The sequence below is a fragment of the Thamnophis sirtalis genome, unplaced genomic scaffold (assembly GCF_051295495.1).
Source record: "Thamnophis sirtalis isolate CommonGarterSnake01/CBP01778 unplaced genomic scaffold, rThaSir2_p1.2 scaffold_2, whole genome shotgun sequence".
Taxonomy (NCBI): domain Eukaryota; kingdom Metazoa; phylum Chordata; class Lepidosauria; order Squamata; family Natricidae; genus Thamnophis; species Thamnophis sirtalis.
This window is the reverse complement of record NW_028261382.1, coordinates 45,921,506-45,938,322: the sequence shown is the minus strand read 5'-3', so window position 1 is coordinate 45,938,322 and position 16,817 is coordinate 45,921,506. Positions and strand designations below refer to the sequence as shown.

General features: G+C 43.5%; 1 protein-coding gene across 1 annotated transcript; it reads left to right on the top strand.

Annotated features, from left to right (window-relative positions):
* Positions 1–343: 343 nt before the first annotated feature.
* RIN1 (Ras and Rab interactor 1) lies at positions 344–16,567 on the top strand. Its single transcript, XM_087705295.1, has 7 exons — positions 344–413; positions 4,635–4,712; positions 7,613–7,839; positions 9,328–9,442; positions 11,911–11,983; positions 13,863–13,954; positions 15,960–16,567. Exons 3-7 carry the CDS (start codon positions 7,660–7,662, stop codon positions 16,379–16,381), a joined length of 882 nt encoding a protein of 293 aa, XP_087561421.1. The 5' UTR covers positions 344–413; positions 4,635–4,712; positions 7,613–7,659; the 3' UTR covers positions 16,382–16,567.
* Positions 16,568–16,817: the final 250 nt, after the last annotated feature.

The window sequence follows — 16,817 nt, the reverse complement described above, 5'->3', positions numbered from 1 at the left end:
GAAGCCTTTCCTTGAAAGTTTTCCTTTGCAGCCCCTTTGCCCCCCCTCCCCCAAAATCCCTCCTACCTGGCTGTTTACAAAGCCTCCCCCCCCCCCCGTCCCCATCCCCATCTGTGGTGGCATCTGGTGAAGCTTCTCCACTTTCCCAAAGTTGGTTGATTGGAATAAAAATATGTTTTTTTTAACTTTTTTAAAATGGGGCGGGCAGGTCCCAGGGTGCCACCCACCCACCTCTTCTCTTCTCCGGGCTGCCAGCCAGCCAGCCTGCCCAGGGCCTCGCCCTCCCTTTGGGAGGGAGTCTGGATGTGTGTTGTGTGTGCCGACAACCTCACTTCCCTGGGTGTGCGAAAGGAGAAGTGGGGGAAATCACGTGGAGGAGAGGAATGAAGGCACACGGAGCAGCTCCGAGGAAGGTTCGGATTTTGGTGGCCAATATTACAACTCTCTCCCTTTTCCCTTTTGTTTAATCTCTTTTTCTTTCTTTCTTTTTTGGGTGCCAGTTTCCCCAGCTGGGAAGGTCGGCAGCCCTGGGAATTCCCCGGCAGGGGGAGAAGGGGGAAGGATGGCTCAGTGGTTAGAGCCACAAGAGGGGGTGGTGGTTCCTGAATTATTATTATTATTATTATTTGGTTAATCTTTGGTGAGATTCACAGTTATTAATCACAATAGTCAGATGTTTAGTCTGGGTTTAACATTTTTCTCTTTTTCTTTTTCTTCTTCTTCTTCTTCTTCTTATTATTATTATTATTATTATTATTATTATTATTATTATTATTCAGTCTGGGTTCACTCTGGATTTGGCTTTTCTATTATTATTAATATTAATATTATTAATCACATAGGCAGCCAGATGTTTAGTCTGGGTTAGGCATTTTTCCCTTCTTCTTCTTCTTCTTCTTCTTCTTCTTCTTCTTCTTCTTCTTCTTCTTCTTCTTCTTCTTCTTCTTCTTTCTTCTTCTTCTTCTTAATATTATTATTATTTATATTATTTATATTATTTATATTATTTATATTATTTATATTATTTATATTATTTATATTATTTATATTATTTATATTATTTATATTATTTATATTATTTATATTATTTATATTATTTATATTATTTATATTATTTATATTATTTATATTATTTATATTATTTATATTATTTATATTATTTATATTATTTATATTATTTATATTATTTATATTATTTATATTATTTATATTATTTATCACATAGTCAGCCAGATGTTTAGTCTGGGTTTGGCATTTTTCTCTTGTTTTTCTTCTTCCTCTTCTTATTATTAGTATTATTATTAATATTATCAGTATTATTATTAATATTATCAGTATTATTAATATTATCAGTATTATTAATATTAATATTATTAATTACATGGTCAGCCAGATGTTTAGTCTGGGTTTGGGATTTTTCTATTATTATTATTATCATTATCAGTATTATTATTCGCAGAATCAGCCTGGGTTCCCTGGGTTTGACATTTTTCTCTTCTTCAGCATCATCACCATTATTATATACTTTATTCATTAAACATGAAACTCAAGTCAACTGAACATTCAAAAATGTATCACAAATACCATTGACTGGTGCTAAAAATACCATTGACTGGTGCTAAATTATTATTATTATTATTATTATTATTCAGAATTATTATTATTACTATTATTCAGAATTATTATTCATTATTATTATTATTATTATTATTATTATTATTATTATTATTATTATTATTATTAAGAATTATTACTATTATTATTACTACTACTACTATTATTCAGAAATCAGATTTCTGAATCCAGTTGGCTGGGACTTAAGCAAAGGGAGATATGCAAAGAGTTATTATTGGGGGTGATAAGAGTGGCAGGGAGGGGGAGGCTTTTTAACTTGGGTAGGGGGGGCTTTTGAAAAAATGGGTGGGGGGGAGAAGGGGGGGGAGAGAGAAAGAGAAGTCCTGATCTTGGAGGGTGTTTTTGTTGTTCTTATTCCTGCCTTGACTGATGTTTGCTTAAAATCTTGGGACAGATTTCAAAAAGGGAAGTTTCGCAATTGGGGGTGGGGTGGGGGGAAGGGGCGCTGGGGATCTCGCAAGGCCGGGAGCGATGGGAGTTGCGGTGCCGTCGCTCTCCCCACACCCTCCCCATGACAAGTGTGTGTTTGCAACCCAGCACAGAAAGAGCATTGGATTGGACCCGCCGATGCCCAACAGGAGGGTCGTGTTTCTTCCATCCATCCATCTCCTGACTACCCTTGAGGACTACACCTCCCCATCAGGCACAGCAGGGGATTTCTATGGGTTGGGAGGTGGTCCAAAACGCTACATGGATGATCCAAGCATTCCCCCCCCCCAATGCCAGAGAGGCTGGGGAGGGTCTCCTCTCCTGCTGGGGGGAAAGCGAGGTCAGCCCCCATGGGGAGGTGGGGAGGATAGTCACTTTTAGCCGAGGAGGGGGCTTGGTGCTCTGCCCCTTCCTCTCTTTCCCACCAATGTGGATTCATGAACCAGCTAAGCTAATCCACTCAAGGGTGGGGCTGGATGGGGGGGGTGAGGTGGGAACGGGTGCTTTCTCCTCCCTCAAATTCTTCCCAGCACCCACACCCTCACCTGGGCACACCTGGCTGGGATTAGGAATGCGAGGAGGGGGGTGGGTGGGGTAGATCGGATTAGATTTTTGGTTCCAGGTTTTTCCTTCCTTTTCCCTCCAGGCGAGGAGGGCAGCTCTGGGAGGGATTTGAACCTGGTTCTCCCAGGCTTAGTTCGGTCCGCGCGCACACAACTCCTTTAAACCCAGGTTGGGGCTCAAATCTCAGCCTGGAACTGTTGGTGAAGAATCCCCTCCACCTTTAGTTCCAAGTGGCAACAGCGCCGAGAAAAAAGACTTACGACCGTTTTTTTCTCATACTTATGACCGTCGTAGCATTCCCCAGGGTCAGGAGATCAAAATATGAGCAAGTGTCTCGTATTTATGACGGTCGTAGCGTCCCGGGGTCATGTCATCGCCTTTTGCGACCTCAAGTAAAGTCGATAGAAGAAGCCAGCTTTGCTTAAGAGCTGCGACCCTAACTTCACCGTGATTCGGTTAACAACTGTGGCAAGGCAAGTTGTGAAACTTACTTAACAACTGCCTCGCTTAGCAACTGAAATTTGGGGCTTCATGGTCGTAGGTCGAGGACTACCTGTATTTCGAAGGGGGAGCCAGTTGGGTCTAGTGGTTGAAATGTCAGGCTAGAAACTAGGAGACTCTTGAGTTCTAGTCCTGCCTTAGGCACGAAAGCTGGTTGGGTGACTTCAGCCAATTACCAGGCGACAGTGAATTCTAGTCTCATCTTAGCCACAAAAGCCAACTGGGTGATTTGGGGACAATCACTAGGAGACAGTGAATTCTAGTCCCGCCTCAGCCATAAAAGCCAACTGGGTGATTTGGGGACAATAACTAGGAGACAGTGAATTCTAGTCTCGCCTCAAACATGAAACCTGGCTGAATGACTTTGGCCAATCACTAGGAGACAGTGAATTCTAGTCTCGCCTCAGGCATGAAACGTGGCTGAATGACGTTGGCCAATCACTAGGTGACAGTGAATTCTAGTCTCGCCTCAAACATGAAACCTGGCTGAATGACTTTGGCCAATCACTAGGTGACAGTGAATTCTAGTCTCGCCTCAGGCATGAAACTTGGCTGAATGACTTTGGGCAATCACTAGGAGACAGTGAATTCTAGTCTCGCCTCAGGCACGAAACCTAGCTGAATGACTTTGGCCAATCACTAGGTGACAGTGAATTCTAGTCTAGCCTCAGGCACGAAACCTGGCTGAATGACTTTGGCCAATCACTAGGAGACAGTGAATTATAGTCTCGCCTCAGGCATGAAACCTAGCTGAATGACTTTGGCCAATCACTAGGAGACAGTGAATTCTAGTCTCGTCTCAGGCACGAAACCTGGCTGAATGACTTTGGGCAATCACTAGGTGACAGTGAATTCTAGTCTCACCTTAGGCATGGTAGCCGGTTGGGTGACTTTGGGCCAATCACCAGGAGACTGCGAGTTCTAGTTCCGCCTCAGGCACGAAACCTGGCTGGGTGACTTTGGGCCAATCACTAGGTGACGGTGAGTTCTAGCCTCACCTTAACCATGTAAATCAGCTGAGTGGCTTTGGGCCAGTTCCCCTCTCTCAGCCCAGCCTACCTCATAGGGCTGTTGTTTTGTGTGGAAACAGGTTGGATCCCTTCGCCACCTTGAGTTATTGGTAAAAATAATAAAGGCAGGCCTCCAAATAAATAAATGTAAATAAATATCTGCTGTTCCCTGGAGGAGGGAGGAGAATTTTCTGTACGCAAATAGTTCTTCTTTCAGTGACGATGCCCAGGGCTCGGCGAAGCGTGGGCGAGCCTCTCTACCAAAGAGCCTCCGATCTAAAATGAATTTTATTTTATTTTTGATCTCATTTGATGCTCTGAGGGAGGGGCAGAGGGAAAGCAGGAGACCCCCAAATCCCCTAAACGGTTTTGTTTCTCTCTTTTTTTGGGGGGGTGGCGGCTGATGGAAGGGCAAAAATTTGGCAAAATCCTTTTTAAATGTTTCTTTTTTTTCCCCTCGCTCTCTCTCTCTTTTTTTTCTTTCTTTCTTTCCAGATCGCACTTCCACGTGGACCCCTGCCATGGTGCTGACTCACAGCCGCTCGCCCCCGCTGTGTTTTGCAACAGCTCAAGGTTGGTACCGTTCAGCCGATGCTTAAACTCCCCCCTCCTCTCTCTCTCTCGCACACTGATTGTGACACCCACCATCAAAGATAGCAAGCTTTGGGCTCTGATTTGAGATAAATCTCTTTTGCTCTTGTTAGCCTGTTAATGCTGGCTTTTCCTTAACCCTAGAATAGGAAGATGGAATAACAGAAGAGGCGGGAGGGACCTTGGAGGTCATCTAGTCCAACCCCCTGCTCAAGCAGGAGACCCTGCACCGTTTCTGACAGAGGGCAGCCCAGTCTCCTCTTAAAAGCCTCCAGGGATGAAGCTCCCACAACTTCCGAAGGCAACTTCTGTTCCATGGGTTGATTGTTCTCCCTGTCAGGAAATTCCTCCTTATTTCCAGGTTGAATCTCTCCTTGGTCAGTTTCCACCCATTGTTCCTTGTCTGGCCTTCAGGTGCCTTGGAAAATAGCATGACCCCCTCATCCTCTCTGTGGCAGCCCCTCAAATATTGGAAGATGCTCTCATGTCTCCCCAGGTCCTTCTCTTCCCTAGACTAGCCAGGCCCAGTTCCTGCAACCGTTCTTCACATGTTTTAGCCTCCGGTCCCCTCATCCTCTTTGTTGCTCTTCTCTGCCCTCTTTCTATAGTCTCAACATATTTTTTATAGGGTGGTGACCAAAACTGGATGAAGGATTCTAGGTGTGCCCTTATCAAGGAATTATAAAGTTCAGATTAACAGAATTGGAAGGGATCTTAGAGGTCATCTAGTCCACCCCTGGCTCAAGCAGGAGACCCTACACCATTTCTGACAGAGGGCAGCCCAGTCTCTTCTTGAAAGCTTCCAGGGATGAAGCTCCCACAACTTCTGAAGGCAACTTCTGTTCCATGGGTTGATGGTTCTCCCTGTCAGGAAATTCCTCCTTATTTCTAGGTTGAATCTCTCCTTGGTCAGTTTCCATCCATTCTTCCTTGTCTGGTGCTTTGGAGAATAGCTTGACCCCCTTCCTCCTCTCTGTGGCAGCCCCTCAAATATTGGAAGATGCTCTCATGTCTCCCCTGGTCCTTCCCTTCCCTAGACCAGCCAGGCCCAGTTCCTGCAACCATTCTTCATATGTTTTAGCCTCCGGTCCCCTCATCCTCTTTGTTGCTCTTCTCTGCACTCTTTCTAGAGTCTCAACATCCTTTTTTTATAGTGTGGGGACCAAAACTGGATGCAGGATTCTAGGTGTGGCCTTACCAAGGCTTTATAGGGGGTAATAGTGCCTCCCTTGATCTTGATTGAATCCCTCTGTTAATGCAATTTAGGATTGGATTGGCTTTTTTGGCTGCCACCTCACACAGTTGGCTCATATTTAATTGACTGCCTACTAAGACTCCAAGATTCCTCTCACAGTTGCTGCTATGAAACCTGGTTTATGGATAGCAGTTAGCAATAGCAATAGCAGTTAGACTTATATACCGCTTCATAGGGCTTTCAGCCCTCTTTAAGCGGTTTACAGAGTCAGCATATCGGCCCCCACAGTCTGGGTCCTCATTTCACCCACCTCGGAAGGATGGAAGGCTGAGTCAACCCTGAGCCGGTGAGATTTGAACCGCCGAGCTGCAGAACTAGCAGTCAGCTGAAGTGGCCTGCAGTAGTGCACCCTAACCACTGCGCCACCTCGGCTCATGAACAGAGTCATACAGATGAACAGAGTCGGGAGGGACCTTGGAGGTCATCTAGTCCAACCCCCCCACCCCCCGCCCAAGCAGGAGACTCTGCATCGTTTCTGACAGTCTCTTCTTGAAAGCTTCCAGGGATGAAGCTCCCACCATTTCTGAATAACAGAATAATAACAGAGCTGGAAGGGACCTTGTAGGTCATCTAGTCCAACCCCCCCCGCCCAAGCAGGAGACCCTATACCATTTCTGACAGAGGTCAGTCCAGTCTCCTCTTGAAAGCCTCCAGGGAGTTATAAACTTAGCCGAAATGGCAAAAATTTCAGCATATCTTAAAGAACATTCAAACGAGAGATATAAACGAGACTGGAAAAAATGGATTGATTATACACAAAGCAAATATGGGACTAAGAAACTCCAGATAGCCTATGCTTAAGATTAGCAATAACTTAAACTGTTTAAAGTTTGGGTAACAGTAAGAAGCTGAGTTCAACGTAGAGATCTTATCGACCTTTTTTTTCTTTCTCTGCTTTGTTTTAAGACATTTTAGACTGTGTTTGCTAAAAAGTTATACTGTGTACGGGCTCTGGGAAGTCGGGGGGAGGGAAGGGAGGTGGGGTTCTAGGGGGAGGGGGGGAGGGGGGAAATATAATATGTGTTAGATCTTAAAGTACATGATTGCACTTGTATACTGTGGCTTTTTAATGTTAGTGTAAAAATAGGACAAGCTGAACATATTGGTAGACAATAGAGGTACACCGAAGGGAGGAGTAGAGTGAAAGAAGAAGGAGGGGTGGAGAGGGTGGGAGAGAGGATTGGAGGCAGGAGGAGAAGGAAGGGAGGGAATGTATTGAGAGAGAGGAGTGATAGAGGGGGAGGGGAAGTAGGAAGTAGAGGGGTATGTTGGAAGGAAGAATGAAAGTTGGAGGGGGGTGAAAGAGGGTGTATGGTGGGTCAAGGTGGTATGTTGGGTTTGGAATTGTGGGGGGTATTGTCTATAAAAGCGAGGGCTGTGTTTATTATTCAATGTTATATGCCCCGGTTATGCACAGTATACATGTGATTGTATGAAATGAAATGGAAATAAACGTATTTTCAGGAAAGCCTCCAAGGATGAAGCTCCCACAACCTCCGAAGGCAACTTCTGTTCCACGGGTTGATTGCTTAGATATTACAGATTTACAGATTATCGAGAGTTGGAAGGGGGGGCTTTGGAGGTCATCTAGTCTTGTCTAAGTTTAAGACTCTTTCCTCTTTTCCAGCTTTCCCGAGGACGTAGAGAAGGCCCGTCCATTATCTTCTGACCGGGATGACCTCCAACCCGGCCTATGATTATCCTGAGCCCTATGCCAACCCCCGGCAAGGCGCTGTGTCCCTACCCCATAACATCAGCCTCGTGGGACGCTTGAGACTAACCCAGCCCATTTGGCTTCAGTTGGGCATCAATTCGGCCACGGCTCTCCACATCTTGCAACGGGAACCAGCGGGGGTAAGGAGCGTGCTGTGAGGTGTGAGTAGCCAGCAAGAGGGCCTCTGAGCCTCAGCAGAGTGCCTTTTTAAAGGAATCCTTTGCAGCTACCAATCTGTTGCTCGGTACTAGAAATCTGGCTTTTTAATCGATTCAATGGTTTTTACTGTGTTTTTATTGTTGTATAATGTGTCTCATGGGGATGCGGTGACTCAGTGGCTGAGACGCTGAGCTTGTCGGTCAAAAAGGTTGGCAGTTCAGCGGTTCGAATCCCCTAGCGCCGTGTAACGGAGTGAGCTCCCCGTTCCTTGTCCCAGCTTCTGCCAACCTAGCAGTTCGAAAGCACCTAAAAAATGCAAGTAGGAAAATAGGGACCACCTTTGGTGGGAAGGGAACAGCGTTCCATGCGCCTTCGGCACTGAGTCATGCCGGCCACATGACCACGGAGACGTCTTCGGACAGCGCTGGCTCTTCGGCTTTGAAACGGGGATGAGCAGCGCCCCCTAGAGTCGGGAACGACTAGCACATATGTGCGAGGGGAACCTTTACCTTATAATGTGTCTCGGATGTTAACTGTTCATACATGTACGACCACCATTGGGCCCCGAATGTTTGTCGCTAAGCGAGACATTGGTTAAGAGTGAGTTCTGGCCCCTGTGGCAAACTCTCTTGCCAGAGCTGTTAAGTAAATCACTGCAGTTGCTAAGTTTGTAACATGGTTGTTAAATGAATGTGTCTTCCTCGTTGCCTAAGTCGAGGTCTACTTACTTAATAAAACCTCTCTAGCTGTGTGGCCCTCAACTCCCAGAATTCCCCAGCCAGCACAACCCTTGCTAAGAATTCTGGGAGCTGAAAGCTGATGTGGCCCCCCCAGTGCCCAGCAGAGCTGTCAGCCGATTCGGACAGTGAGGAGGTTGGGGAGGAACCTGGGCCAGTCCTGGAGTTTGGGGAAGGCTCTGAGGAGGGCTCTGTGTTGGAGGCAGAGAGGGGGCCAGGGCCGTCTGACAGTTATCAGCTGCCTTCAGAGTCAGACATCAGTGGGGCAGACGAACAGCTGGAGCCTGTTCCCAGTGTGCGCATGCGCAGAGTTGCCGGACGAAGGGAACGGCTAAAGAACAGGGGTCGACTTGGGAGTAAGGCCACAGGTGGACGGTGAATGGCCCCTCCCATAGGGAATAAAAGAGGAGCAACAGGGGAGTGGAGTTTGCAGGAGACCATTCGTTCGCTTAATTCGTTCGTGACTCTCCGAGACTCCTGACCAAGTTTTGCAGATCTCGGCCTGGCAGCTCTCCAAGCCAGATAAGGTCTGTGACCATAAATCCTCCTTCGAAAGGCTTTGATGTATGTGAATGAGCAGAATTCACAGTCAATTTAATAAAAGGTTTTTTTTGTTGGGACAGGGAGTTTGCTTCAGGCTCTTGGGAAGCCTCGGTCAGAACACCTCCGTTTCCCAAAATTCCCCTTCCCTTGCTTTGCCTCTGACATGACCCACTTTCTAACTTCCCACAGGCGTTCCTGGTGCGCAGATCCAACACACTCCAGTGCCAGGTTCTCTGCCTCCGTCTTTTGAACGATTCATCGCCCGCTTTTGTGGCAACTTACCGTTTACACCAAGAACGAGCCGGTAAGACCAGGCTGGAATCTTTTTTAAAAAAATTAAGAGACTCTCATGAAATTGAGTTGCAAAACTCACATGAATTAAAGAGAACAGTAGATTCTCTCTCTATTTTTCTGTGCTGGACATTGTATATGGATAATCCTGGATTTGCAAACATTTGTTTAGGGGCTGTTTGAAGCTACGGCAACACTGAAAAACGTTACTTATGACTGTTTTTCACAGTTACGACCTTTGGGGCACGCCAAACTGTGTTAAGTGAATCACTGCAGTTGTGAAGTTAGTAGCACAATTGGTTTTTTTTTTTAAACAAAGTTTTTTTTTTATTTCTGTTGTTGTTACATAATCAAAATTCTCTTGTGAACAGAGTTTTGTCCGGTTTTCCCCTTTTAACATTTTCGCATATACCTAATTCATTTTACATTATATTTCCATTTCACTTTTAGCTGTACTCCTTTTCTTCTCCTATTTTCCAACTTTTAATTTTTTATTATGTACATAATTGTTCTGACCCCCCTCGTCCCACACCAACACACACTCCGAGCCAGAGATAAGTTACGGCATTTAATTAACAGACAGACAGGTCCTTGGCAGCAAACTGGCACAGACAAGCTTGGGCAGCAATAAACACAGATAAGGCTTGGCAGCAATCCAGCCTGCCAAGCTCACCGTAGTGTTCTCCGACATTCATTCCTGCGTTGACTTCTGCAAGAAGGGCGTGTGCACAAGCAGTCCTTTTATAATCTGGAGAGGAGCCTAATGACCACCAGCTGAGCGCAATTACCTCCTGTACTTGCGCAACTGTTCCTGATGCCTATTAGCTCTTCGGTGCCAGGCATCCAGGAACAACTCACTACTGGTGTCCGGCTCCCTCTCCCTTGTCTCCTCCCCACTGGTCCAAGGCTCAGGTGTCTCCTGGTGGCCAATCAGCCTCTCTGCGTCCTGCTTGGAGTCGGAACCCTGTCCAGGGTCCTCCACATCCTCCAGAGCCGACTCAAAGGGCCCCTCGCTGTCGGAGTCTGGTGGCAGATCCAACTGCTCCTGCTGGGCCACAACACATAATCAATATCATTATTCCCTTCCCTTTGGAGATTAAACCAAATTTATCATTTTTTTCCATCTATTTCCATAAATAACTTGTGTCTTCAAATTCAGTTTTTTTAAATAATAAGCATTTAATTTGCACATATGAAAGCATTACTATAGTTCATCTTAATTAGATACATGCTATTGCCATGTTTAAGATATTTCATTTCGTTTTACATTAGTCCCCTATTCCTAAATTTTCTCTTCTCTTTTTCATCTTTTTATACGTCATATCTTTTCTTCTGAATCTTTTCTGTCCCTTTATTTTACAAACTGTTTTTTTTATTTTTTAAACATAAAAATAAAATTAAAAAAAATACAGCATGTCGTTTGGTTACAAGTGTTTTTGCACCCATGTTCTCAATTACATTTACAATCACAGATTTTTCATCCAATATCACTAAATACCCCTCATTGTACAATATATATTCAATTACAATTAATATTAATATTATTTTTTTCAATAAACCTAATTCCCTTACATTCTTGATTGTCTGTTTAATAACAATATACCTTTATATAGTCACAGATCCCAATGTGAAAGAGATTTACCAACCATTTATATTTTATATATCACTGTTTTCAATTATGTATAATGTCCCTTTTTGATAGATTGTCTGGATGGCTCTTCTCATAATTTTGTTTTTCCACTTCTTACTGTTTCTCTCTTTGTTATTGGCTAATTTCTTTTTGGGATACCATTTTCCTTTTTTCCTCTCTTTCTGTGCCTCTATCAATAGCATTGTCACACTGTTTTTCCAATTCTTTTTCTGTCTTATTTGCTTCTTGATGATTTGTGTTCCTTGTCTATTCCTTTCCTATCTCCTGTTCTTTGTGATTCAACAATTTTTCTAGTTACTTTTCTGGCTCTTTATTACCTTTTAATATTGTTTCTGCCTTTTTTTTTAACATTTCCAACAATTCCTCAAACATCCCACCCTCCATGTTTCAGATTTAACCCACTTTTAATCTCTTTATATTTTAACCACAATTAATTCAATCCCTTTTCTTATTCCGCTCTTTAATATCAGCACGGTCGGTAAGTGAATCTGGAGTCCCCATTGACTGTGCTTGTCGGAAGGTCTGACTGTGTAATCAAACGACCGTCGTAAATATGAGTCTCTAAGCATCTGAATTTTGATCACATGACCATGGAGGCTGCTTCGATGGTCGTACATGTCAGTCACTATTTTCACTGCCGTTGTAACTTTGGACCATCACTAAACAAACCATGATAAGTCAAGAGCTACCTGTATTCTGTATTCTTTTTTTGGGGGTGCAACATATTTGCAGATGGAAGATAAATGCAGCTCTTTAGAGAAGACGAAAAGGCCTGTTTTCCTCTTAATATTTTAATATCCTCTTAATATATTTTTTAAACTTTTTCCCAGCCATTACACTGGAAGGATCCGATCGGAGTTTCCCTACGCTTCTTCATCTCATCGCTTCGTACTGCTCAGATCCGTAAGTGATTTTAACAAAACGGGGGGGTGGGGGGTGTTAGCCCATTGTTAAAGGTATCAAACACCCTCCAGGAAGTGGATTAGTTCACTAACCAAGTTAAGAGCCTCGCCTGAAAGCACACTAAATTGTACATCGTTACCGCTAAATGATTTTTGGAAAAAGTTGTTTAGTTTTAAGGTCACGCCTGCCAACTACCGCTTTAAACTTGATGGTCGCAAATTCGAAAAGTCTGGAATATCTTATTCAAGTGGGTCTTAGCTGCTATAACTTTCCCAGTTTTAATTTCAACTTAAATTTCTGTAGACCTCAACCCAAACTGTTCATTACCCTTGTCGCGTTTTAATTGTTTTTGTTTTATTTGTTTGTATTTGTAATTTTGGAAGGAAGGAAGGAAGGAAGGATGGATGGATGGATGGATGGATGGATGGATGGATGGATAGGATAGATAGATAGATGATAGATAGATAGATAGATAGATAGATAGATAGATAGATAGATAGATAGATAGATAGATAGATAAATAGATACATAGATACATAGATAGATAGATAGATAGATAGATAGATAGATAGATAGATAGATAGATAGATAGATAGATAGATTAGATACAGATAGATAGATTAAATACAGATAGATTGATAGATTGATAGAATAGATAGATAGATAGATAGATAGATAGATATATTACAGATAGATATATTACAGATAGATAGATAGATAGATAGATAGATAGATAGATAGATAGATAGATAGAAGATAGATATAGAAGATAGATAGACAGAGATAGAGAAAGAGATAGATAGATAGATAGATAGATAGATAGATAGATAGATAAATTGATAGATTAGATAGATAGATAAATAGATAGATAGATAGATAGATAGATTAGATACAGATAGATAGATTAAATACAGATAGATAGATTGATAGAATAGATAGATAGATAGATAGAGACAGAAAGAAAGAAAGAAAGAAAGAAAGAAAGAAAGAAAGAAGAAAGGGGAAAGAAGGGAAGAAGGGAAAGAAAGAATGAAGGCCTCCGATGTCCCTTCCAACTCGATTATTTTGAGGAGAAGAAGGGAGAAGGGTCTCCTGACTGAGAAGGGGGTTGGACTAGAACAGTGATCCCCAACCCCCGGTCCGTGGACCGGTGCCGGGCCGTGGAGTACCTGGCACCGGGCCGCGCAGCGGCCGGGGGCCATGATCGCTGCAGCGGCCGGGGGCCATGATTGCTGCAGCGGCCGGGGGCCATATTTTCTTTATGTATGCAAATTAGGGCTAACTGGCACAAGGGGTGTTACTGGACCGCTGGTGGCACTCTGACGTCACCAGCGGCCCACCGCCCCCCTGTGTCCAGCGCCGCCCTTCTCATTCCTTTTCAGCGCTTCAGCGCTGGCTGATTCCTGAAAAAAACCTAAGAGCGCCTGTGCAGCTACGTAGGGCTAGCGTAGACAGCGCTAGTAGCATAGCCTTGCGTAGGCGCAGTTTGTGCTACGGTATCTACGCTAGCCATACTGAACTGCACCTGCGCAAGGCTACGCTACTAGCACTGGTCATCGACGCGCTCAGCGGGCCACGGTAAAATTATCAAAGGCTGACTGGTCCGCGGCGATAAAAAGGTTGGGGACCACTGGACTAGAAGACCTCCAAGGTCCCTTTCCACTCTATTCTAATTAATTAGATTCACTTCATAATTGCAGGAGTTTGCCTAAAACATTGGGCTTAAACAACCGCGTTGCTTAGTGACAGAGATTCAGGCTCCCATTGTGGTCGTTAAATAATCGAGGGCTACCTGTGTAGAGGTGTCCCACTTTCGAAAGCTGCCCGATGGGTTTGGTAACTCCGGGTGAGGTTCTCTCTTTTTTTTTTCCTTCTTAAGGGACGTCCTGCCTCTTGCGTTACGTCTCCCGCAGCCGATCTGGGAGGCTTCTGCCTGCCAGGAGCTGGAAGCCATAGCTCACCTGGGACTAGGTGAGTAGCTGGGTGAAGGGACAGGTAATCCCACCACATCTCCCCTTCGATGCTTCCCCAATCCACACACCTCCACCTGGGCCTCTGGATCGTTGAGTCCCTAGGCTCAAAAGCCCAGAATTAGGATGCTCAGCGGTTGGGATAGCATCAAGGTCATCCCAAGAAGTGATAATGTCACTTTATACTGCATATACTGGGAATGCCATGTCCAGTTTTGGTCACCGCAATAAAGATGTTGAGATCTTAGAAAGAATGCAGAGAAGAGCAGCAAAGAATGAAACTGACCCAAGAGAGAAGCAACTTGGAATTAAGGGGAAACTTCCTAACAGTGAGGACAATTAACCAGTGGAACGGCTTGCCACCAGAAATTGTGAGTGCTCCATCACTGGAGGTTTTTAAGAAGAGGCTGGACAGCCATTTGTCTGAAATGACATAGGGTTTCCTGCTTGAATAGAAGATTTCCAAAGTCCCTTCCAGCTTCTACTCTACTCTATTCTATATTCTATTCTATTCTATTCTGAAATCTATTCTATTCTGAAATATATCCTAGTCTCCTATTCTATTCTGAAATCAATTCAATTCTATTCTATATTCTAGTCTATTCTGAAATATATTCTATTCTGAAATATATTCTATTCTATTCTGAAATATATTCTATTCTGAAATGTATTCTATTCTATTCTGAAATATATTCTATTCTATTCTATTCTGAAATATATCCTATTCTATTCTGAAATATATTCTCCTATTCTATTCTATTCTGAAATCAATTCAATTCTATTCTATATTCTATTCTATTCTGAAATCAATTCAATTCTATTCTATATTCTATTCTGAAATATATTTTATTCTGGAATATATTCTATTCTATTCTGAAATATATTCTATTCTATTCTGAAATATATTCTATTCTGAAATATATTCTATTCTATTCTGAAATATATTCTATTCTGAAATATATTCTATTCTGAAATATATTCTAGTCTCCTATTCTGAAATCAATTCAATTCTATTCTATATTCTAGTCTATTCTGAAATATATTCTATTCTGAAATATATTCTATTCTGAAATCTATTCTATTCTGAAATATATTCTACTCTATTCTATTCTTAAATCTATTCTATTCTATTCTGAAATATATTCTATTCTGAAATATATTCTCCTATTCTATTCTATTCAGAAATCTATTCTATTCTGAAATATATTCTATTCTGAAATATATTCTATTCTATTCTGAAATATATTCTATTCTATTCTGAAATATATTCTATTCTATTCTCAAATCTATTCTATTCTGAAATATATTCTCCTATTCTATTCCAAAATCTATTCTATTCTGAAATCTATTCTGAAATCTATTCTATTCTGAAATCTATTCTGTTCTGAAATCTATTCTCCTATTCTATTCTATTCTCAAATCTATTCTATTCTATTCTCCTATTCTATTCTACTCTATTCTATTCTATTCTGAAATCTATTCTATTCTGAAACCTATTATCTATTCTCTCTACTATTATATTCCCTTCCCATTCTATTCTCCAAGGATGAAGAAAAATTGTACGAGGAATGAGTATGATAACGATCTTCCAGTACTTGAGGGGCTGACACAGAGTAGAGGTTCAACCTATTTTCCAAAGCACTTGAGGCCAGGACAAAAAGTAATAGGCGAAAGCTTATTAAAGAGAATACTTAGAATATCTAGGGACGCCCTTGAAGGCAGGACAAGAAGCAATGGATGGAAACTAATCAAGCAGAGATCCAACTTAGAATTTAGGAGGAATTTCCTGACAGGGAGAACCATTAACCAGTGGAACAACTTGCCACCAGAATGTGCGGGTGCTCCATCACTGGAGGTTTTGAAGACGAGGCTGGACAGCCATTGGTCTGCAATGGTTTAAAGTCTCCTGGGTGTCTCTATCTTTGGTGGGGGGTTGGACTAGAAGACCTCTGAGGTCCCTTCCCTATCTATCATTCTATGTTCTTTTTTTTCTTGTTCTCCTGCAGAATTCTGGAATTCCTCTCTCAACGCCAAGGGATGCAACCAACTGGCTTCATCGGGGTCTACTTCCGGCACGGACGCAGCCTCTCCATCCCTCCCCCTGAGAGACCCCCAGGATCTGCCCAGGCTCCAGATGGGTGGGGGGCAGCCCACCCAAGCCCCTGGCCCTCCCCCCTCCTCCCTCGACGACCCCTCCCTTGAAGACGTGAGCACCCGACGCCAGTATTTCAAGAGTAACATCAAGGTGCAAGTTTCCACCGAGGCCGCCAGCCCCCTGTCCCCTCCGGCTGCCCCACCGCCCCCCATTCCTCTTGGCATGAAGAAGAAAAAGAAGACCCCTCCCCAGCCACCCCAGCCCTCTGCCTCCGATGGGAAAAGCCAATTTTCCAATGGAGAATACTACACAACTAAGAGAAAGAATTCCTAAGACACGGAAATGTTTTGTTCCGACCGAGGCTTCCCAAGAGCCTGAAGCAAACTCCTTCTTGTCCCGACAAAAAATCCCTTTTTATTAATTGACTGCGAGTTCTGCTCGTTCACATCCAGCAAAGTCTTTCCAGGGAGGATTTACGGTCACAGACCTTATCTGGCTTGGAGAGCTGCCAGGCCGATCTCTGCAAAACCTTTGCAAGGAGTCCCGGAGCGTCCCGAAACAATGAAGCGAACTAAGGGTCTCCTGCAAACTCCACTCCCCTGTCGCTCCTCTTTTATTCCTTCTGGGAGGGGCCATTCATTGTCCACCTGTGGCCTTCCTCCCAAGTCGACCCCTGTTCTTTAGCTGTTCCCTTAATCTGGGGACGCTGTGCATGCGCACACTGGGAACAGGCTCCAGCTGTTCTTCTGCCTCATTGATGTCTGACTCC